Source organism: Alternaria ventricosa, assembly GCF_023758065.1.
Source record: "Alternaria ventricosa strain BMP 2768 chromosome Unknown scaffold_34, whole genome shotgun sequence".
Taxonomy (NCBI): Eukaryota; Fungi; Ascomycota; class Dothideomycetes; order Pleosporales; family Pleosporaceae; genus Alternaria; species Alternaria ventricosa.
In genome coordinates this window covers 68,627-92,181 of record NW_026055714.1, presented here as the reverse complement: position 1 = coordinate 92,181, position 23,555 = coordinate 68,627, and the positions used below count along the sequence as shown (strand labels likewise).

Here is a 23,555-nt window from a genome sequence, read left to right as displayed (position 1 = left end):
CATGCAATATGAACACTTCCAAGACCTCATGATCCATTTCTCCTCTACGCGGACCTCCCAGCTCCTAAACCAACTCATTATAAACATCCGTCCTCCTCTTCAACGGCGAATCATTCCTCATACTCCTCACAAACTCCACATCAATCTCCGCACACGCAATCTCACCCTCATCCTTCCAACTCCCCCCCTCCCCCTCATCACCCCCCAACTCCGCCACAATCTTCCCCCACGGATCCACAATCATACTATGTCCCCAACTCCTCCTCTTCCCCTCCTCATCATGCACACCCACCTGCGCCGCAGCGATAATATAACTCTGCGTCTCAATCGCACGCGCCCTGATGAGAATCTCCCAATGTCCTGCTTTTCCAGTCGGCGTCGTGAAGGCGGCGGGGTATAACAGGACTTCTGCGCCTCGCGCGCGCAGCGCGAGACCGGGTTCGGGGAAGCGCAGGTCGAAGCAGATTTGCATGCCTAGTTTACCGATGGGGGAGGAGAAGGGATCGCCGAGGTGGACGCCGCGTTCTACGCCTGCGGATTCTTGCATTTGCGGGCCGTCTTTTACGTCCATGTCGAAGAGGTGGAGTTTTTGGTAGCGGTATTTTATTTCTCCTGTGGCGGTGATCCAGATTAATGTGTTCTTGACCTTTTTTCCATCGTCTGTCGGTTCGTGGATGCCGACGGAGATGGGGAGACTGTATTCCTGGGCGGATTTGCAGAGCCCTTGGACGAATTCGGAGTCTTGGACGGATTTGCAGAGTTTGAGACCGCCGGAGGTGGTTAGGTAGTCTGCTGCCTGGGATGGGTTAGTTCATGGGATAGGGATGTTTGGCTGGGAGGTGGTGGCGTACTTCGGGCAGGAAGAGGGCGGCGGCGCCTGCTTCGTGGGCTTTGCGGCAGAGGGATTGGGCTTGTTTGAGGTTGTCGGCCATGGAGGCCTGGGAGCGCATTTGTCCGACTGCCTGGGGGGGTGTTAGTATGAGTGATTTATAGTCGGGTTGGTATAGAGCAGAACATATCGACTCGCGAGTACTCTCTTGAGCGGTGTGCAGCTGTGGCGAGATGTTGGGGAACACAAGTTGTTCTAGATAAGAGCCAACATTGAACAAGATTTGGGACAATACGTGGAAAGTACCCAAGTCAAGAGTATGCATTACAAAGCCTCAAATCTGTACATTGACGGTACTGGTTGGTAACGATGGGATGATGGACATTGAGACACAGTTTAGATGGCAAGGAAACGAGAGATAACTGGGAACAACTTACTGCGAGAGGCATCTTGGTGGTATTGATTGAGTTGATTGAGTGTGTTGGGATACGCGGAAGAAATCAAGGTACCTCTGAACTATATGAAGGCAGCAAACAGAACTAAAGAAAGAATACTGCTGTCGTCAGAGACGGCAGGCGCGATGCCACTAGAGGCTAGTTCAATCGAAGCAGTCATCGTGAGATGCATGTTGCATCTGGAAACGCATGCCCAAAAAGCATATGGCATGTAGACGACATCGAAAAGTGAAGATATCCATACGCCGATCGTCATGCGGAAGTCATGGCCGGGACCCAAGTCCCCTGCATTAGGTCTTGGTGGTGGGAATTGCGTCAGGGCAGAGAGCGGAGTTGCGGAACATTTGCTCGGCCAATCGGCGTGCGCGTGGCATGCTGCAACCGCGCCCGTCATCTCGAGGGCTTGCGCGGCAGGAACCTTGGGCGCAAGAGGACACGCATGCGATTGGGGCCGCCTTCCGATGATACGAGCTGATCTAGCTGCGACAACATCCACCCTACGACATTCACCATATGGTCATTGCTGTGACACCCCGCGAACCCTACTGATCGCGTACGACCGCCAACAGACCAGCCTGGCCTCCCGCGCAATTGAGCTATGAACAGACACAAGCGCCGAACGAGTGCACGCTGAACGCTAGCGAAGCGTCGTAGACGACGAATAGAGCCAGGACACGTACAGCTGTAGAGGAACGATGAGCGGGAAGAACTGGTGGAACAGCGCCATCTCGGGCCTGGAGTCGCGCCTCGACGGCATCCTGGCCGAAGATGGCACAACACCCACCAAGCCGGCGGGCACAGAGGCAGGCGCCAAATCAGACACGACAGAAAAGGCAGCGACGGACAAGAAGCTTGCGGTCGAACCAGGTGGGTGGCCTTGGAGACACTTGCTGTTACCAGCTTTCAGAGGGCTAACGACACAGGCATCTCGCGCACCTCGTCACGAAGCCGACCCAATTCCCGACTACAAGACCGCCTAGCCAAGGCCGTGAACAAGGGATCTGAAGCAAGAACCTCGTCGGACCTTGGATCACGACCCGCGAGTCCAGCCGTGAATGCAGCCACCGCATCGCCAAGAGCAAGCATAGACTCGAAAGCGCCTGAGCCAGCGACGGAGGCCGTGCCAGTGAAAGAAGAAGCTGCGACAGTGAAGGAAGACGAGGCGCCCAAGCCAGATGAAAGCAAGGTCGAGGAACCTCCACAACCCGCCATAGAGGCACCTGCGCCCATAGTCTCTCCTCCAGCGACTTCACCACCGCCCACACCTCTAGTAGCCGAGCAACCGACCTCGACGCCCGTTCCCACCATGTCCATGCCGTCGATACCCTCCATCGTCACCCCGCAAGCCTCGTCTCCCCGCCAGTCCTTCGACAGCGACCCGTCGCGACCTTCAATCGACCTACTCCCCCCAACGCTGTCTACCGAGACCAAAGACCCCGAAGAAGTGCAGGCTGAGCTATCGCTGTTGCAGAAGACATACGAGGAGACGATGCAAGACAATCGCGAGGAACTCAACTCTCACCTAGAGCGAATCGATGCTTTGCAGTCGAAGCTCACATACCTCTCCGAGCAGCTTGCTGCCTCTGCAAAGGCCGCCAAGTCCGACTCGGAAGCGACCCCGGCGGACAGAAAGCTGGCCGACAAGGATGCACAGATAGCTGCGCTCATGGAAGAGGGGCAGAAACTCTCAAAGACGGAAATGAAGCATCTGACCACTATCAAGAAGATGCGCGCGAAGACAATGGATCAGGACAAGGAGATTGCGACTCTCAAACAGCGGCTGACAAAGGCAGAAAAGAGCATCACTGAGCAGTCGGAAAGAGCACGGCGCGCAGAGGCGGCAGAGAAGTCTGCGCAAGAAAAGCTGAAGATAGTGGGTAGAATTGAGAAGGACATCGAGACAATCAGAGCGGAGCGCGAGGAGGCTGGGCTCACAATATCTGAGCTGCGGAAACAGCTCAACGACGCGCTCTCACGGGCCGAAGATGCTGAGAAGAGAGCCCAATCTGGAGCGCTGGAAGCAGAGAAGAGGGCCACTGCGTCACTCAAAGAAGATATCGAGAATGTCCGAATAGAAAAGAAGCTTGCCGAAGATCGCGCGAAGAGGGAGCTTCAAGCAGCCAGAGACGAAGCGAAGAGCCAACAGGAGAAAGCAAAGGTCGCCGAGCTTGAGTTGCGCGGTGAGATTGCTGTAAGACATGATGATTCTTGGTGGAATACATACACTGACATGACTATAGAACCTGGAATCTAAGCTCGAATTGCTCCGCAGCCGCACAGAAGAGGCATCTTCATCGGCGACTGGTGACTCACAAGCCAAGCTTCTGCGACAGATTGAGACGCTGCAGACCCAGTACTCGCTGGCTTCCGAGAACTGGCAGGGTATCGAGACCACTTTGACGTCTCGTATGGCAGCTCTTGAGAAAGACCGTGATGAAACGGCAAAGCGCGAGTCCGATGTCCGACGGAAAGCAAGAGAAGTCAACTCAAAAGCACGCCGACTCGAAGACGAGCTGGAAAGCATCAACGAACGAGCCCGCACATTCGAGCACGATCTGACCGAACAGCGTGCCGCAGCTCAGAAGCTACAAGCGAGGCTCACACAAGCAGAAATGGCAGCACAAGATGCGCGAGCCGAACTTGAACGAGAAAAGAAGGTGTGGGAAGTCGAGCTTCAACAACGGCTAGAGGACGAGAAGAACAAGTGGAAGGTGGAGATACAGACACCATCTCTGCTAGGCGATTCACATCATCTACGAACAGACTCACCTTCAATAGCACAACGCCGGCATTCGCCCGATCCACTAGGCATATACAGCCGGCGACCCAACCCACGCTCCATATCCAGCGGCATGGACATGCCCATGATGTCCCCCATGGACCGCATGTTCGACGAAGCCTCGCGCCGCCCCTCTTCCTCCCGCCACAACAAATCCAGCAACGCAACCAAAGTGCGCACCCCCGAACTCGGCACCCCTCAACGACAAGACTCCATTCCATCAAGCATGTCCAACCTCAACGGCGGCCTGGAAACACCGTCTATCCACACCATCGACCACGACCACGATCCCTTTGAAAACACATCTTCCCCACACAGGACTATAAACGACATGATCAGCGTCTCCACCGCCGGCGCCGGCCCCTCCGTCCAACTCGTCGAGCGCATGAGCGCCGCAGTCCGCCGCTTGGAATCCGAAAAAGCGACTCACAAAGAGGAACTCGCTCGTCTGACTGCCCAGCGCGACGAAGCCCGCGAAGAAGTTGTTAAGCTCATGCGTGAGGTTGATGAGACGAGGAAACAGGGGGAGAAGGTCGGGGATTTGGAAAAGAGGTTGGGCGAGATGGAGAATAGGGAGATGACGGCGTTGGAGATGTTGGGCGAGAAGACGGAGAGGGTCGAGGAGTTGGAGGGCGATGTGAGGGATTTGAAGAAGATTTATAGGGAGTTGGTTGATACGCTTAAGTGAGGGGGTGGTGGAGCTGTGGAGGCGGGGATTGCAAATGCTACTGCAAGCGCCTGTTGGCTTGACTTGCTTGTTGGAATGCATGATTGGAAGACGTCGAGTGATGTGATAAACGTTGCAGAAGAATGACAGGAGCTTCTTGAAACGGACTCGGAGGGCCGAGTATTCCCATCCATAGTCCTGCTGAGGAGAGAACGGTAACGCTTGCTTCCTTCCGTTTGGGTGTGTGAGCGGATTCGTAACTTGGGGCAATCGGATCATTACACAGCCCACCTAACACCATGGCCTGCTCTTGGTGGCTGCTTACGCGACACATTATCTGAAGCTTTCACATGCAGTTTCTCGCTACTACCGGGCTCGGTAGAGATGGCCCGATGCATCTGAACGTGTAAGTCTCCCGCATCGAGCTTAGCATGACTTGAGGACACTAATCATTATATTTGGTATCCGACGTCAAGACACTAATCAATCCATCGCGTTCAGTATGCGACGTAGAAAACCTATTTGACGCATCTTCGTGCACATGGCAGATACTCAAAAGGGTATCGTTAACCCAGCGGCTTAAAAATGCTCCGAGAATCCCATTCGGCTGACTCTTGTCTTCTTCGCAAGTCCTGATTGCGAAAGCATGATAACAACTCGGTGTGCCGCTTGGAGCGGCAAAGTCCAGTCCATGAGGGGGTGCGTTTGTCCCCCAAGAAGGCGGCTCTCGTTCAGCCTTGTCGCCGACCCCCAATTCCTTATCGGTAGCCTTCCTGCATGTCCGTCTCGATAACTCTTGGCAAGCCTTCATGTCAGAGAGCTGAAGAGAGGATGCGTTATTTGGTCAATCATCTCCGCGAGCAGCCCCCCTTACCACTCGGTCTCGGCCCCCCCTCTTCTTGACATTGCCGCCGCTTGCGTTGAAGCGCTTCACATCTGCAGTCAAGTTTGATTCCTTACCAATAAACTCACTCAGCCTGGCTTCCTTGCAAACGTGCCTAAAAATGGGCTTGAGATACATGGCTATGGATTCAGTCTCGATGCGTTGCATGGCTGCGGGGCTGTGCATTACGGGATAAGTAGTGCACCAGGCCTTTTCTTGAAGCGTGGCCTTGATGACTCTCTCGATCGAAACCTTGTAATCTTTCATGCTCAATTACCTCGCATGGCGGACCCGATCAGCATCGTTGGGCTCGCATTGACGGTCGTACAGATTCTCCGTACAGCAGTTAAACAGTTGAAAGATGCGTACTCCAAGGGAGGCAGCATTCATCAGACCCTGGACGAACTCCGAGCCGATTTAGAGGCTGTTTGCGACCTGATTGATAACATACATTGCGTTCTCAGCACCCCGAACTTCGTCGCTGCGGTGGAAGAAGTGCAAGGCGCGTCGCAGGCCAACTTGCTAGAATGTCTTCAACGAACTCTTCAAAGCTGCGAGCGCGAGGCCCAAAGACTCTGCAATTTCATCTTCGATCTTGATATCTCAGGGGCTACGGGCCGCCTAAGGCAGGGCGTGCTTCAGTTCAAGCTTGATAGACGCTCGGACGACCTGCAACACATCAAGCGCAACTTGCAAGATCATAAGAGCTCAATGCTTTTAGCAATTCAGTTCATCACAACGTATGTCGTCTCTTTTTGAATAATGAAGGCAATTACTGACGGGTTATGCTAGTTGCAACGACATGCAGGTTGTTGAACGGAATGCTCTTGACTTCGCAACTCTGAAAGCTCAAGCTCTTGATGTCGCAGCCGATGTCGCAGCCATGAGAGCTCAAATCAGAAAACAGGGGGAGATATTAGAGCAATTAGCGAAATTGCTCAACGAACGACTGGCATCACCAGGAGATAAAGAGCAGACAGTGCTGCTGAGTGAAATGCGAGAGTTCCAGCACAGATCTATTAGAGTCCGACGTCAAGCCACCATGCGACTCGACCAGATTACGTCTATACTCGAGGAGACGCAGAGCTCACCTCCTATGGCTGACAGGACCCGCCCTCCTGTACCACCGCGAAGGGTTGGCAAGGACCTCCAAACACCGCCTGCAGGGTTTGACCCGCGAATTGACCAAACCTCAACCTCAAAAGTACCGTCAACGCCAACGACCCCAAGAGTGGAGCAACGCGTTGCAAGCATGCCTGCCACCCCGATCCCAACGGCAATCCCGCGTATGAACGCCTTGAACCCGGAAACGAACAAGTCGGCCTCACCAGCGCTATTTGTCGCGCGTCATGTAGACATGACTACGACTAGTGGACAGTTAGATGCTGAAGACTTCGAGGAGAGAGTATCGTCACTTTTATCGACCGCGTCCACCCAGCGTATGGGCAACGAGAAGCCATACAACGACGAGATTATTCTGGCGCTCGGCGAATTACTCGCGATGCTTGGGAAGCATGACTGGAGTGTACGGCCACGGTTGTATCTCGTTCTCCGGATGATCGACGAAGTACGAGCGATGAATATGCTCATTATCGAAGGATTCAAGGATATTCACTTCCCTTTCACTGAAGTCGACCTCACTCCCAGTCTCAAATCCGCTGCTTCCAGGAAAGACTTTCTTCGGCAACAACGGTTCGTACTTAGCTCAAGATCAGTCGATCTGGTACAAGGAGGTCGTCATCATCACCTCGGTAAGCTATACTTCTATACACCGTTCGCTGCCCAGGTGCTGACTTTCGCCAGACAAAGGTGCAGAATCTTACTTCGTCATCATGGAGCAGCTTGGAAAAGGCGGCTTCAGCATCGTCCATCGTGCTCGAAGCAGGATTGATTTGAAGGAATACGCTGTAAGGACTTGGAACGTCTTTTGCTGGTTGATTGACTCATCAGTGACAGCTGAAACGCATCGATCGAAGAAGTGGCACATTCTCAAAGGATCGCAAGAAGCTGCTGTCGTTCGAGAATGAGGTCCACAACCTCAAGCGACTATCGCACCATCATCTAGTAAAGCTGCTAGGGTGAGTTTGAGCAAGCCGAGGTACAGTGCGCCGCTAATGAGCAACGTGTCAGTTCATACACCGATCGAAAATACATTGGTATCATCATGGAACCAGTAGCTGATCTCGATCTGCAACAATATCTGGCCCGAGATGCATGGACTGCACAAGACGATGTCGTCCTTCGAGGCTTTGTGGGATGCTTGTGCTCCGCACTGGTCTATCTTCACCACAACAAGTGCCGCCATAAAGATCTCAAACCCTCCAACATCCTGATCAAAGGCCAGCAAGTGTATATAGCGGACTTCGGACTCGCCTTAGACTGGACTGAGGCGCAACGAGAAACTACGATGGGCCAACCCGAAGCCTATACACCGGCATACATCGCACCCGAAGTGAGTTCAGCTACGCACGATGACCCGAATCTTTGCTGACACTATTTCAGGTTGGCATGCTGCAACCTCGTAATACTGCTTCGGATGTGTGGTCCCTGGGATGTATTCATCTGGAGATCGCGGTGAGTTCAAAGTTGCTTGTACGTATGTTTTGACATTGCTGACGCCTCTAGACTGTTCTTACCAAGAGACAGCTGCGATCGAAAGTTGAATTCTTCCAAACCAGAGGGACTCTTTCAACGAACTATTGGCAGAACCCAGAAGCAATCCAGAGTTGGATCGCCGAGCTATCGAATGAATCAACGATCGATCAGCCCTTGTTACGTTGGACTAACAGCATGACCGCCAGCATGCCTAAAATGAGACTCACAGCTCAAGATCTCCAAACGATGATAACACGGGAGGAAGGCAGAGGAATCCATTACAGCGGTCCATGTTGTGCAAACGAGGGTGTGGCTGGAGACGGAAGTGACACAACATCTTGGGCAGGCTCGCAGTCAGAAGATGAGGTCTTTCAGACGGCCGTGCTGAGTGACGGCATGTCGGATGCACCTACCGTCATCAACAACACTACGACGACATCCATCGGCAGTGACGTAACGCTCCAGGCACCTCCCACAAGTATCGAAAAGACAGCGTATACGCCTCCCCATGTACCGGATAACCTCGGTCATCACTCCGCGGGAGGTGTCGGTCAGTCGCATCCTATATGGCTCAACGTCGGGAACGATACAAATGTACCCTTCTGCGCCACACCTGCGGCTTTGACCGAAGACAGCTACCCAAGACCGACAAGGGCTAGTATGGAAAAGACTAGCAATTTTGATAAAGCTCGCGCCGACATATCGGAGGTGCAGGCAACGAAAGCGAAACACATAGCCAGGGATCGCACAGGCAAACGTACCGATCATGAACACGACGCGGCTCACTTGCGGTTCGTGCATATACCAAAGGCCGCCGAACCCACGAACGAAGAAGACTCTTCTACTGCCATCAGTCTTGCGGAAGCGTTTGTAGCCGATGACGACGCATTCGAATATCACTTGCTCCTTCTGAGGGAGAAAAGTCCAAACTGGAAAGATGAAGTCACCGGCCTGATCGCGGCTGAGGCACGTGACAAATATCGAGCCAACGTTATGCTTGTCGCCAGCAACTTCCGCGATGACTCTCTCGCACGTGATGTGATTGAGCACGCCCTCTTCGTGGATCCACAGATCATCAATCAACGCGATGTGTTCAATCAGACCGCGTTGCATTATTCGGCGAACAGGAATAGAGCTGGTATCACGAAGTACTTGATCAAGAAAGGTGCCAATGCGACAATCACGAACATTCGAGGCCAGACCGCCTTCCATGTTGCAATCCATCGACGAAGCTTAGCAACTTACCAAATCCTGCTCCGCTACCTTGGCTCAGCAAATCTCAATGCCAAAGACGATTGTGGCCAAACTGCACTGCATCTAGCCTGCAATTTTGACGTCCCTATGGAGATCATTCTGGGTATGTTGGCGGCTGGTGCTGATGCAAATATCAAAGACCTGAGTGGTACAACACCACTGAAGATCAGCGAAAACGTTGGAAACCTGGACATAACCGAATTACTACAAGAGCATGGAGCAGACGAAACCCAACTTTCTCCGCCACCGCCACTGTATCAGAGCACACTTTCCCTCGCTCGTCAACCGGAACGAACTCAATGCCCGTGTGATATCTGTTGTTTGTTCCGGATAGTCTGCGAAGTCAGCGATTGTGTGCCCGATCTGGAGTTTTGCACGTGCAGCTTCCATTTGGTCCGCCTCGTCTTACAGACCTTGAGCGACGTGAACGAGGTAGTGTCGTGTCTGTTTTCGTGCACGTGCTCGTCTTGTGGAAGAGAGCGTGTGCTGAATGAAAACCGAGAGCCTTGCGTTCAGCTTCCGTCTTGCGACTGTGAAGATTGCGTCGCCCAAATCAGCCCACCGGGGCCGTTCACGAATCCTCCTTCGCTACCTTACTGCGATGACTTCGCTGGTGTTCCGCTACCTCCGTATCCAGATCATAGCTACTATGACTATATCATTAACGAGTACATTATTAAGGGTTACTGTGCCTGTTTTAGAGTTACTAATTTTAGTGTTATATATTTTGCTCTTATTACTAATAATAGCTACTTATAATAATAGTAGTAATATAATTTAATTTTAATAAAACGCCTATATATATAACTAATAAAACTTATATTCTTTAACTATCTACTTTACGCTACTATAATAATATAATAATATCTTTACTATTTATACTATACTTTTTACTTTAGTGCCTTGTGCCTAATTTTATAAACTCTGTTTAGTAAAAAGATATTAAAAGACGCCTAGCTTCTAGACTATCTTAGAATAGCTAGAAGATTTTAAGATTTTAAGACATTTAGTGTATATTACTATTAGTACTAATACTTAACTATAACTATATATATTTATACACTTCTAAGAAGTTTATAGGTAGTTAAGAACTATACACTATACTAATTACTTAGTAAGACAATATAGCAGTAATAGAAATACTAGTACTTACTAGGCCTTATAGTATCTATTCTCTAATAACTATAACGTAATAACTATTTCTCTAAGTTTTAATAAAAGTTATAGTAGTCTATTATAGCTACTATCTAATAAATAGTATCTTACTATATAAGGTAACTTATAAACGCTATATTCTTACTATTCTAGTTTTTATTACTTTTATAAAGTATTTAAGCTAAAGTATTTCTTTACTAGAGTATAGCTTTCTATAGAGCTAGAGAGAAAGATAGATTTATTATTTTTTTTACTTTATATACTTAGTTATAGACAATAATATAGTAGATAATTAGTAGTATTTTATTAGTAAGATTATTAATAGAATAGTTTTTAATAGAATAGTTTTTCTAGTTTCTCTCTCTTATAAGTAAAAAACTATAACTACTAAAGAGCTTATATATTTTACTAATAAGCTTCTTAAAAGTAAAGCTAGAAAAGAAAATAATAAAAAGTCTTATACTAGCTATATACATAATAAAAATAATAGAGATAATAGAGATAGTAATATTAGAAATAGAAATAATAAAAATATTAATAGGCCTAGCGTATAGCTCTATACTAGTAAAGTAGCTCTTTAGAGCGCTTATAATAGCCTTTAGTATAGTATAAATATAGTAGTTTATAATAGCCTCTATAATAGCTTCTATTAAATAATAGAGTTAGCTAAATACTAGATATATAATATTAAACTATAATTAGATATATTATTCTAAAAAGACTAGAGACAAATTGCTACTAAGCTATAATAGTAATTCTAAGGTATTTATAGCTAGTGCTAAGTTAGCCTAGGCTCTTTAGAGCTAGGTTCTAATATTATCTCTCTTTTTAGAGTAGATTGCTCTTAATCTACTCTAAAGCTAGATTAATAGGCTAGATAAGGTAACTATAGTCTATAGTAGACTGTTCTAGCCTAAGACAGCCTATAGCAAGCTAGTATAGGCGTATTATATCTATTAGAGAGGCAGAAATCTAGCGTAAAAAATAGTAGTCTAAAAAAATTACGTATAGGCGCGCGCGAGGCTACTACCTACGCTAGTAGAGCTAGCGTAGGCCTATACACTATAGGTATTTCTAGCTAGTTAGATTTTTCTTTTCTATTCTCTAGTCTCTAAACGCTCTATATTTATAAGTATTAGCCTCTTTCTACCTACTATTACTAGAATTCTAAGAAAGTCTAAAGTAATCTATTATAGCCTATTTTAAAGTACAATAGAGTGCTTTAGTCTAAATTAGAGGTTTTTAGCGCAAATTATACTAAATTACTACTAACTAGACTCTAGTACTCTAACTAAGACTATTAACGCGCACTTTATACTAATTTACTCTCTTTCTATCTATATCTACTTATTATACTCTATATTACCTTCTTCTAAGTCTTAATAGCTCTTTTCGCCTTAACTCTACTATAGTTAGTAATAATTAGATTGCTATAAGCTACTTCTACGTGCCTAAGCTTCTTAAGATTAGTTATATACTATATACTAGTTACCTATAGTTATAGAAGCTTAATAAGCTTTACGCGTTTAACTACTATAGCTATACTTTTCTAGTTCTTAATAATAAGAAGAAGCGCGCTGTCTTTACTAGTATAATTAGAAAGGTTACTAGCGTACTATCTAGAGACTCTATTATCTAAACTATTCTATATAGCTAGTATTAGACTATAAATAAGTAGTGCTTTACTATAAGTACCTATTTTACTCTCTTTTAGCTACTATTACCCTCTATTAGCCTTTATAAGGCTAATAGGTAGTAAATAGCTTTAGAATAGGTAGTTTTAGTCTATTTTAGCCTATTTTAGGCTCTTTTATACTAATACTAACTAATATAGCCTTCTAAGAATCTTATTAACTTAGACGCTATATTTAAGATTATCTACTAACTATTAGCTAACTATAAGCTCTCTAGTAAGAGGCCTATTATTCTATATTCTTAAGCCTCTAATAACACTTTAATACCTACTCTACTAGCTATAGAAGACTTTAAGCGCAGTAACTTACGCTACCTAAAGATAGACTTAGTAGAAGAGTATAAGAAGGTTTATAATAATATTATTAAGTAAGTTCTAACCTATATTAGCTTATTTTAGCCTAATCTAGTATCTTATAGGTCTTTCTATTCTCTCTAAAGCTAGCAGAGTCTCTATAGAATCTAAAAGAGCTGTATTAGCTTATAATAGCCTATTCTAAGCTCTTTTAACTAACTTTAGTAGTAACTACTTCTCTAATTAGAAGTACTTATAGTTTTATTCTAGCGCACTCTATAGCTATATTACTACTAAGTTTAGCGCGTGTTCTAATAATAAGACTAAAGCTAAGGCTATAGTAACTAGCTTTGTTAATAGTACTAAGGCTATATCTATAAAGAGAGCTACTAAGGTTAAGAGTACTCTTTTTACTAGATTACTCTTTAAGTAATTAGTAAGTCTCTAAATACTCTTTTCTAGACTCTTAAAACTCTAATTAGCTCTTTATAGGTTACTAGTAGCTATCTTATTTCTCTTTATCTCTATTTAGCCTTTTCTAGCCTATTTTAGCCTATACTAACTTTTTTTTATAGCGTTTAGCCTTAAAGCCTACTAAGTAGACTATTATCTCTAAGGTTAACGCTCTATAGAAAGCTATTTAGAAACTTTAAATAGAGCTTACTTCTTAGCTAAAAAGTAATAGAGCTACTACTAAGAAGAGCTAGCTTAAGAAGTAGATTAAAACTAAGAAAGATAAGATTAAGCGCCTTAAGGCTAGTATTCTCTAAGTTACTCTTAACTAACCTCTAATAGTTTTTTATAGCCTATTTTAGCCTATTCTAGAGTAATATAGGCCTATTTAGTATACTTAGATAGAATTTAGTAGAGATTGTATAGAATTAGTAGAAAATAAAAGATATTAACTAAAACTAATCTCTATTAGCCTCTTATAGGCTGTTAGAGCTTAGTATAGTTCTAAGTAATACTTTCTAAGTAGATTTATTCTTATAATATAAAAAAGTCTATATCTATAATTAAAGTTTTATTTATATAAAATTACCTAAAGTGTAATATTTAAATTCTTTAAAACTAATTTATAAAGTCTAAAAACTATTAATCTTTACACTAGAAAGTAAGTTAGAGTTAGATAGTTATAAGCTATTTTAGTCTAAAGTACTATTAAACACTCTAAAAAACTTTATATAGAGAAAAAAAAGTAAAAGTATACTTTAGTTTATACTAGAATAGTCTATTATAGCTTAACTTAACTTATTCTCTCTTCTTATAAGGCTATCTATAGCGTTACTTTATAGGCTGTATCTTTAAAGACTTTCTACGCTACTAGATACTCTTTTTATTCTAAAACTTCTGCAGCGTATTAGCTAAGATATTTAGACCTAGTTTCTATAAGTTTTCTTTCTCTAGGTATCTAACTTATTTAATTAGGTATTTCTATTAGTTATTCTTATTACGCTGTTTTTTAATAATACGTTCTACTTTATATATATTATTACTAAACTCTCTTAAAGTATTCTATTTAGGCGCTTTAGAGTATAGAATAGTGCCTTTTAAATTAAAAAGCTCTAGAAGAGATATATAGAATACTAGATAGACACTATTAAGTTCTAGAAGGTTAACTTAGAAAGCTAAGAGGCTAATTTAGTTTATAATCTTTCTAGGTTCTAGAAACTTCTAATTTAGCTTCTTCTTTAGGTAAGTACTTCTAATATATTAGTTAGAGACTAAGACTTAGTCTTCTACCTTAAAGAGTATTAGCGCGCAATACTTATTAGCGTACTCTTTTTAGTAAGTATTTACTATCTTAATCTTTCTACAGCACTCTTACTATAGTTTAATTACTTATTTAGTAAGACTAGCCTCTATAAAGCTTTTTCTCTTACTAAGAGCTAAATTAGGCTAATCTACTCTATAAGAGTGCTTTCTATAGTAGACCTAAAAGAGAGTAATTCTAGTAGTAGAGTAGATACTATTATTATATATAAACTTTCTAATAGATATTTAGCGCGTCTAATTATTTTATTCTAGAGAGTAATAGTAGTAAAAGTACTACTTTAAGGTCTAGTTCTACCTTTTAGTCTAACTATTAGTCTAAGAATAGAAAGTAGAAGTAAGAACTCTTCTAGTATTAAGGTAGTAAAGAAAAGTATTCTAATACTTAGAGTTTATTAAAGAGCCTTAATCTAAGATAATATACTTTAGTACGCTATAAAGTTAGATAACTTTGCGTATCTAGGCCTATACTAGATTAGTACTATTCTAATTAGCCTATACTAGTATATAATAGGCTATTTTAGTTAATCTATCTATAATAACTAGTATAGCATTATACTTTATACTAGAAACTATACTAGGTAGTAGTTCTATAATAAAGTCTATTATTACCTTCTTCTAAGAGTAAGTAAGTATTAGTAGAGGTTATAGTAGGCTATACAGCCTATATCTTATAGAAGTAGACTTTCTATATATAAAGTAATTCTTATAGTATTACTCTACGTCTTTATATATGCTCTTCTAAAAGTAATACTTTTATAGCTTCTCTAGAGTATATCTTACTCTAAAGTAGTCTATAAGAGAGTTATTATAGTATTCTTAGAGAGCTTACAACTTCTCTTTAGTAGTTACTAGTATTCTTACTATATAATAGCGCGCTTTAGCTCTATCTAAGCTAGAATAGTTATCTTTAGACTTAGACTTATCTAAAGTACTTAAGAAGGCGTAATCTATCTTATTACACTTCTCTAGAGTCTAGAGCTCTAGTATAGTATATCTACTAGCCTAGTTAAAGCTCTTAAGACTCTTAGTAAGGTCTTATTACTTCTTAGTACGCTTAGTAGAGTAAGTCTACACTATAGCTACTAAAAGAGAGGTTCTATTACTATTAGTTATAAGATCTTTTATAGGCTAAATAAAAGCTTTATTATACTTCTAGGTAGATTTCTAAGCTTCTACTATATAGTTAGAGTAGTAGAAGAGCCTATCTATAAAGTTTATAGACTCTGCCTTATAGTGTATATTAAAATTAAACCTAGATAGTATAATATAAGATCTAACCTATTAATAGTTAAGAGTCTTAGTCTTTATAAACTATTTTAGATTCTAATAGTTAGTCTAGAGATTAAAGTGTACACTCTCTAGGTATTAGCGCTAATACTTTAGGCTCTTAACTATTATAAGTAGTTCTTAGTTATATATATTATAGTTATACTCTACTATAATAAGCTTGCGTAAAAAGAAGTTAACTAGACGCTAGTAGTACTCTTTAGCTCTATTTAGTATATATTAGCTTAATATACCTATAATTACGCTACCTAAGGCGTCTACCTTAGCCTTAGTCTTTCTATCTTACTTAAAGTAAGTTAAAATAGAAATACTTAAGAAAGAGTCTTTTAGCTTCTAAAAGGCCTCTTTAGCTTTCTTATTAAGATTAAGAACCTAACTCTTCTCTCTCTACTAGGCGCAGCTACTCTTAGCTACTTCTAGCCTCTTCTAGATTAGTTTAGTTAGAGGTAGAGTAAGTTAGAAGAAACTAGTAATAAACTACCTATAGTAGTTTATAAAGCTAATAAATACCTAAATCTTACGCACTATACGCAGTTTAGGCTATTTCTAGATTATCTTAATTCTATTCTTATTAATTTAGATTCTCTTAGAGAAAACTACGTACCTAAGGTACTTAGTACGCTAGGTATACTACTTACACTTTAGAAGCTTTAAAAATAGCTTTATATTATGCAATTTACGTAAAACTTTCTTAATATAGCTTTTATACTTCTCTTTAGTATTAGAGAAGATAAGAATATTATTTAAGTATATAATATAGATTATATTAATTAATTCTATAAGAACTTTATAGATATAGACCTAGAACTACGCAGAAGCGTTTATAAGGCTAAAGAGTATTATAGTATACTTAAAACTACTATATCTTATATAGAAAGTAGTCTTCTACTTATTATCTTTCTTAATACGTACTCTATAATAAGCCTTCTTTATATCTAGTTTAGTGTAGAACTTAGCGCTAGCTAATCTCTCTAAAGACTCTATAATAAGAGGTAAAGAGTACTAATTCTTAATAGTAATCTTATTAAGACTCTAATAGTTAACGTATAGGTATATACTACTATCTTTCTTCTTTATAAAGAGTATAGGCGCCTCTACTAAAAACTTACTATACCTAATCTACTCTTATACTAAGTACTTATCTAAGTACTTACGTAAAAGCTCTAACTCTATTTTAGAAAGGTTATATAATAGCTAATAAAGCGCTATAGTTCTAGATAGTAAGTTAATAGCTAAGTCTTATAGACTATAGTTAGTAAAAGCTCTTAAGTTATCTTCTAACTCTAAATAGGTAAACTTAGCGTATTACAGAGGTAAACTATTCTTTTTAGCCTCTTTTAGGCTAGACTAAAGCGCTAAAGTAATAAAATAGCTATATACGTCTACTATAGAGTTACGTATAGTCTTCTTAAACTTCTTAGCTTTCTCTAGCGTAATCTTTCTATAAATAGTTCTATTCTTAGACTTAGTACTCTAAAAGAGTAGCCTCTACGTATAGTAGCTAATTTTTAGGTAATACGCGTCTATCTAGAGTAGACCTAAGTATACCTAATACTTATAGACCTCTATAATAATATATAGAATATTCTAAGTCTCTTATTTTCTATAAGAATCTACTACTTTTATAGTTACTTTAATAGTGCTATAAATCTTTAATTCTTTACTATTTACTCTATCTACTAATAGCTTAGGTAGTAAGTAAACTAGTAAGCTTTACTCTATAGTAAGTAACGCTAAAATAAAGTTTAACTAGAAACCTCTATCTACTAGAGCCTTAATAGGCTCTAATTAGCTAAGTAATACTTTTACTATTAGTAGCTTTACTAGCTTAGAGTAAAGCGCGTTATAAAGAAGTTCTAAATTCTAGAATACTAGGTCTAGAGTAATATAGGCAGCTAAGAAGAACTCTAGCTTCTCTACCTACTATCTTTTTCTAATTCTTAACTAAATAAGCTCTTAGAGTCTTCTTTAGACTTTAGATAGTTTCTTTAAAAGTATCTAGTCTTATTATATCTCTAATAAGTTATATTAAAGTTTTTTAGACTATTTTAGTCTAATTTAGCTAGTTATAAGTTAGATTTTACTAAACTAGCTTTTTTAGTTTTTTTTTAGGTCTAAAAAGGCTCTAAAAAAGAGTTCTAGGCCTAATAGCTATAAGACTTCTTCTTATAAGCTAGATACTTTAAAAGCGTAGTAGTGCGCTTTATCTTACTCTAATAGTAGTAAGCTAAGGTATTAAGCTTAAAGACTATATTATAGTCTTTTTAGTCTTAAAGTAGAAGTTCTTTCTAAATATTAAAAAGAAGAGCGCTTATAAAGTCTATATAGCGCTACTCTTTTAGGTAGTTACTTAGTTTACTCTAAAGTATATTAAGGTAGGCTAAGAAAGAGTTAGAATTTTAATCTAGCCTTTATTTAGCCTACTTAAGTCTATTATAAGCTATAAGGTGTTATAATAACTTAGAACTAAGTGTATTAAGTATAACTATCTTAAGTTTCTTTTAGATAGGCGTCTAAGACGCCTTAAGCCTTATATAGTTTTAGAAGTAAGCGTTCTAAGTAGAGTAAGTAGTTTTATTAAGAAACCTTATAGCAAAATCTACCTTTTAAGTACCTAATAGAAAAGTAAAGAGTACTTCTCTAAAGATAGCCTTATAATTACGTACCTAGTAGTTATACTATAAGTAATTACGCGTAGTAAATATCTCTAGGTTCTTAGAGTATAGAGCTTCTAGGTTTAACTAAGGCTTACCTCTTTAAGTTAAAGAGTAGTAGGTAATATTCTTATTAAGAGCTAATTAGTTATCTATAAGTATCTTACGCTTTAGTTCTCTAAGATAGACTATATTTTAATAAGTCTACTCTAATTATTTCTACTTACGTAACTTCTTAAGTTCGCAGGTTAGAGTAGCCTATTTATTTTTACCTTTAGTAATAGTAGACTATAAGAGCCTAGTTAGCTCTAAAATAGACCTAATTAGCGCGTTACTATCTCTAATAATTAAGACTAAGTTAGTAACGCCTAAGAAGGCCTCTAATAGGTCTATAAGTTTTTTAGTAGATAGTATTACTACCTCTAAAAATAGAGAAGCTAATTTCTTCTAGTTATTATCTATTGCGTATAAGAATAAAGTAGCTTACTTACTACTATGTTATATTACGCTAAAGAAACCTACTTTAGAGCTTATTGCGTCTAAACAGCGTATATAAAAGTATTATAGAAGTAAGTAATTTAAATATTAAATAATAGAGTTAGCTAAATACTAGATATATAATATTAAACTATAATTAGGTGTATTATTCTAAAAAGACTAGAGACAAATCGCTACTAAGCTACAATAGTAATTCTAAGGTATTTATAGCTAGTGCTAAGTTAGCCTAGACTCTTTAGAGCTAGGTTCTAATAGCTTCTAGAATAATAACTTTAAGAGAACTTATAGAGTAACGCGTTTAAGAGAAAAATAATTAATTAATAATAAGAGGCTTAATTAAGCTTTAGTAAGTAAGGTAATATAACTAGTAATAAGATTAGCTTTAGACTTACTAACGCTAGAAGAACTTATAAAAAAAGTATAGTAAGAATATAGTTAAAAGCTTATTTAATATACTAGTGTAGCTTTTAGTATTAGATTTAAGCTACTATTTATATCTTTAATAAGTCTTTAGATTTCTAATTTTACTATAAGCTATAAAATAAGAATAAGAATAAGAATAAGAATTTTATAAGCTAAGATTTTAGCATTTTATTACTTTATAATCTATAGCTTAGTTAGTTATAAGCTATTAAAAATATATAATTATATTATAATTCTTTCTACTATAATATAAGTAGACGTTAGTATTTATAGAATAGTTACTTTACTACTCTAAATTTAAAAAGCTTTAACTACTACGCTAGAAGTAGTAGCACTAAGAACCTAAGCCTTAGTCTACCTAACGCCTATACCTCTAAACGTAAGATTTTAATCTTTTTAAAATATATCTTTTTATATACTAGTAATAGACCTTACTCTTTTTAGACTAGCTTCTACTATAGAATTATTAGTTTACTAATAAATACTTTTTACTTTTTATAAGCTTACTATAAAGTTTATATTAATTACTTTTTACGCTATTACTTTTATCTACTAAACTTATTTCTTAATATATATAATATTAAACTAGATATAAGAGCTAGAGTTAAAGTATAAATTAAGAATTTTAGTATAGTAAAAAAGCGTTTTTTAGAGTATAAAGAAAATAATAAGTAATATATTATTATAATTATAAAGAATAATATTACTAATAATATAAAAGTTAAATTAGAGAGCTTAATAACTTTTAGTAGTCTAGTTAAAAAATATAAATAATAAGCTATTAATACTAACTATCTATACTAACGCGTAGTTAGTAAGACTAGTAAGTATTATAAAAGAAAAGCTTATTTTATATAGAATAAGTCTTAGAGTTATAGTACGTAATATACTAAGACTTAAGTAGATTTCTAAAAGTACACTTATAGCTTTTAAAGAAGTAGTTTTAATAATAAAAAAGTTTTTAAGCTTAATTAAGAAGCTTTAGATAAGAAAAAAAAAAAAAAAAAAGTAAGTAAGAGCTATATAAGAAAGATATATAATACTACTTAGTAAAGATTTATACTATTAGAGTTTTAAAAATACTTAGTTACTTTATATACTATAGTTATTAATAAAAACTTAAATAAAATATATAGCTTTACTATTCTTTAAAAGCTTTAACTTTACTTATACTTAGTAGACTTAATTAAAGTCTATATATTTTATATTACGCTTTTAGTAAACACTAGTAGAGAGAAATTATTAGATTTTAGCTACTTTATATACCTAATTCTTCTTCTTAAATCTATAATCTTCTTAATATATATTATTAAAGATAACATAGACCTATTACTATAGGAAATTACTATCTAGGCTCTAGCCTCTCTTACCTAAGCTAGATTTAAAGAAAAGAAATTATATTATAATAAGCTAGAAAAGGCTCTTAAGTAGGTTATTAGTAATAACGCTACTACACCTTATATCTATAAGATTATAGAAATCTTACTTAACTATAGAGTATTAGCTAATATAATAGATAAGAGTAGGTATACTAGCCTTTATATAGTAGCTTAAACGCAAGATATTTATTTAGCTATAGTTCTACTTTAGTGTAGCGCATAGCTTAACGTATCTTATTAAGTAATATTTATAGCTAAAGCAAATTATACCTCTCTTAGATACGCACTCTAGTTTAGAAATACTAAAAGAATAGAGTACGCCTTTAACTTAGACTATAGTCTAGTTCTAGGTTAGGCTAGGTTTTTAAGATAGTACTTTAATATATAGTATAATTATAATAGCTTTAATATTATTTACTAGAGTACTATTTAGTATATTACTATAGTACTATAGTTACTAGTAAAGCTAATAATTTAGAGAGATACTATTAGTTACTAAAAGACGCTAGTAACTTCTAAGAGAACGTTTCTTAGTTATAATAAGTTAAAGTTTTTAAGTGTAATAGTATATAAAGCTTCTATATACTACTAATATTCTTCTCTCTTCTATATAACTCTAATACTCTATAATAGTAACTTTTATAATACTAACCTATATAACTATAAGAAAAATTAACTTTAGTATAATTACGTCTAAGCTAGTACTTATAAGGTAGAAAGCTAACAACGTCTAGCTTAAGATAATAATAATTCTAGCTACTAACCTAGTAACTTTAAAGAAAAGCAGACTTTAGCGTTATAACTATAGAATCTAGTACTAGAAAGGTGTTTATAGTATATAAAAGAAACGCTCTAGTTATTATATAATGCTAATAGCTAAAGTTTAAAAGCTAAGTTAAAAGATAGAGAGAGACGCTAAGATTATAGTAATTATAACACTGCGTAATAATGTTTTTACGTTAGTACCTCTATCTCTATAAAATGTTAACTATTTTCTTACACTTAAGAACTTAGAAGAAGAGATCTTACTAGCTTTGCGCAAGCTATATAGTATTAAATAGAATTAGCAAATTATTATTAAAGATAGATTGCGCAGTGTAAGTTAGGTAGCGTAGCTAAAAGCGGTAAGGCAGCGACTATAGACTAGCCTCTAGCGAAATTAATAAGGTGCATTGAAAAATCCTTGAAGACTTTGTGTGGTGGTTCGGAAACGCGCTATCGCTTCGACAGCTCTTGTCAGCAGGCGCAAACATCAACGACCAGTCGGTGGCCAGTCGGAACACACTACTCCACGATGCAGTCACAAGCTTCGATCTCTTAGGCTGGCATATACCGATGCTGTTAGCGCATGGAGCCGACACGGAACTGAAAGATGAGGACGCAAATACACCGCTTCATCTCGCTATCTCGCTGAATCAAATATTCGCTGTCATTGCACTCTTAGATGCGGGAGCCAACGTCGAAGCCATCGGGAAAGCTGGCACGAAGCCGCTAGCCATGGCGCTTGAAGGCGGCGACTACAGCATCATCACTCTACTCCATGAACGGGGTGCAGACGTACACTCTCGTGCTAACGGCATGACATGCGCGTTATTTTATGCAGTCAAAATGGGCTACGTCGATATAGTGAGCATACTCCTTGAAGACTACGGAGCAGGAGAGGACATCCATCGCACTGATCTCACGGGCCGGGGTATTCTACACGTGCTTGTGCACACACATGTCGATCACATGCACGATCTACTCGACAAATTGATTGAAGAAGGCGCAGACGTCAATGCGGAGGACTACTCTGAATCGACGCCGCTACACGAGGCCGCGAAGCTGGGGAGTAGTGTAATGGTCATTGGACTGCTGGCATATGGGGCTACGATCAATACACAGGATCGTCAGGGCAAGACGCCGTTGGATCTTGCGCAGGCGAAGAAGCATCGTGAAGTTGTGGAGTACTTGGGTGGGACAATGAAGAAGAAGGGTTGGTTTCGCCGGAGTTAGGATTTGCTTTCTACGCGCATTAATGACCTCCTTCCGCATCGCAATAATTTTGTAGTTCAACACGCCTATCAGAGATTGCTCTTTAGAATTGTGCCATCACCTCATACAAGGAAGAAACTAAACAGGTCTAGAGCCTACATTAACACTAAGCCATCTATCTTGTAGGGTTTTAAGTTGATGTAGGCCGCAGGCCTGTTTAGTTTTTTTCTTGGTTGGCGTGCCATGAATGACTGACCATTCCTCCAGCGAACAGTCCAGTACCCGCGACAATCTCCATCTGCGGCCTCACCGAGCTTACCAAAGGCGACGATGTCCGTGGACAAGACATACGCAAAAGCGCGTTGCGCAGACCTTTTACTTGGCAACGGGGAGGTTCTCGGTCTTGGTGAACGTCACACAACCGCTGAACAAGTGCGAGCTGCGCTCGAAAAGCATGAAGTTGATCTGGAGGGCTATGCTTGGTACATTGAACTTCGAGAGCACAAACCGATACTAACAACGGGCTGGGGTCTGGGTATCGAGCGCTTTCTGGCTTGGGCGTTCCGCCATGACGATATCCGGGACATGACGATCGTGCCGAGGATGAAAGGATTTAGGTTTGCGCCTTGAGTTCGTCGTCGCTCAAGCCGCTGCGCCAGACCCTAGACTGCGAACCTGTCTCGCGATACAGTTTCTCTTCATCTCGAATTGCACCATGACATTACATTGGCTTACAACAGCTGTCGCTGCCGCATAGATGCTGCTGCCTTGGGTACTAGTGGTTAGGTTGTAGATGGAATAATTGAACAATTGATTTGTCGAACTATCAGCGAATTCACGACCTGTCTCCTGGAAGTGCGCATGTTCGCGGGCGTGGGTGAGGAACTTGAATGCCTCCTCATCCCGCCCATCGGAAGAAAAGCGTTGTACAGTAATGCCAGTGGCTTGATTGGTGCGCGT

At 39.8% G+C, this 23,555-nt stretch overlaps 4 protein-coding genes across 4 annotated transcripts; 3 read left to right on the top strand and 1 right to left on the bottom strand.

Moving 5' to 3' along the window:
* Nucleotides 1-64: 64 nt before the first annotated feature.
* On the bottom strand, nt 65-1,278 carry J4E93_010689 (uncharacterized protein; the record flags this gene model as incomplete). Its single annotated transcript, XM_049348567.1, has 3 exons — nt 65-796; nt 852-962; nt 1,267-1,278. 3 exons carry the CDS (start codon nt 1,276-1,278, stop codon nt 65-67), a joined length of 855 nt encoding a protein of 284 aa, XP_049194255.1.
* Nucleotides 1,279-1,979: 701 nt separating this feature from the next.
* J4E93_010688 (uncharacterized protein) lies at nt 1,980-4,751 on the top strand (the record flags this gene model as incomplete). The annotated part of the gene is made up of 3 exons (XM_049348566.1): nt 1,980-2,151; nt 2,208-3,475; nt 3,525-4,751. 3 exons carry the CDS (start codon nt 1,980-1,982, stop codon nt 4,749-4,751), a joined length of 2,667 nt encoding a protein of 888 aa, XP_049194254.1.
* A 1,144-nt stretch (nt 4,752-5,895) lies between these two features.
* Nucleotides 5,896-7,504, top strand: J4E93_010687 (uncharacterized protein; the record flags this gene model as incomplete). Its single annotated transcript, XM_049348565.1, has 2 exons — nt 5,896-6,353; nt 6,406-7,504. 2 exons carry the CDS (start codon nt 5,896-5,898, stop codon nt 7,502-7,504), a joined length of 1,557 nt encoding a protein of 518 aa, XP_049194253.1.
* Nucleotides 7,505-21,956: 14,452 nt separating this feature from the next.
* Nucleotides 21,957-22,616, top strand: J4E93_010686 (uncharacterized protein; the record flags this gene model as incomplete). The annotated part of the gene is made up of 1 exon (XM_049348564.1): nt 21,957-22,616. One exon carries the CDS (start codon nt 21,957-21,959, stop codon nt 22,614-22,616), a length of 660 nt encoding a protein of 219 aa, XP_049194252.1.
* Nucleotides 22,617-23,555: the final 939 nt, after the last annotated feature.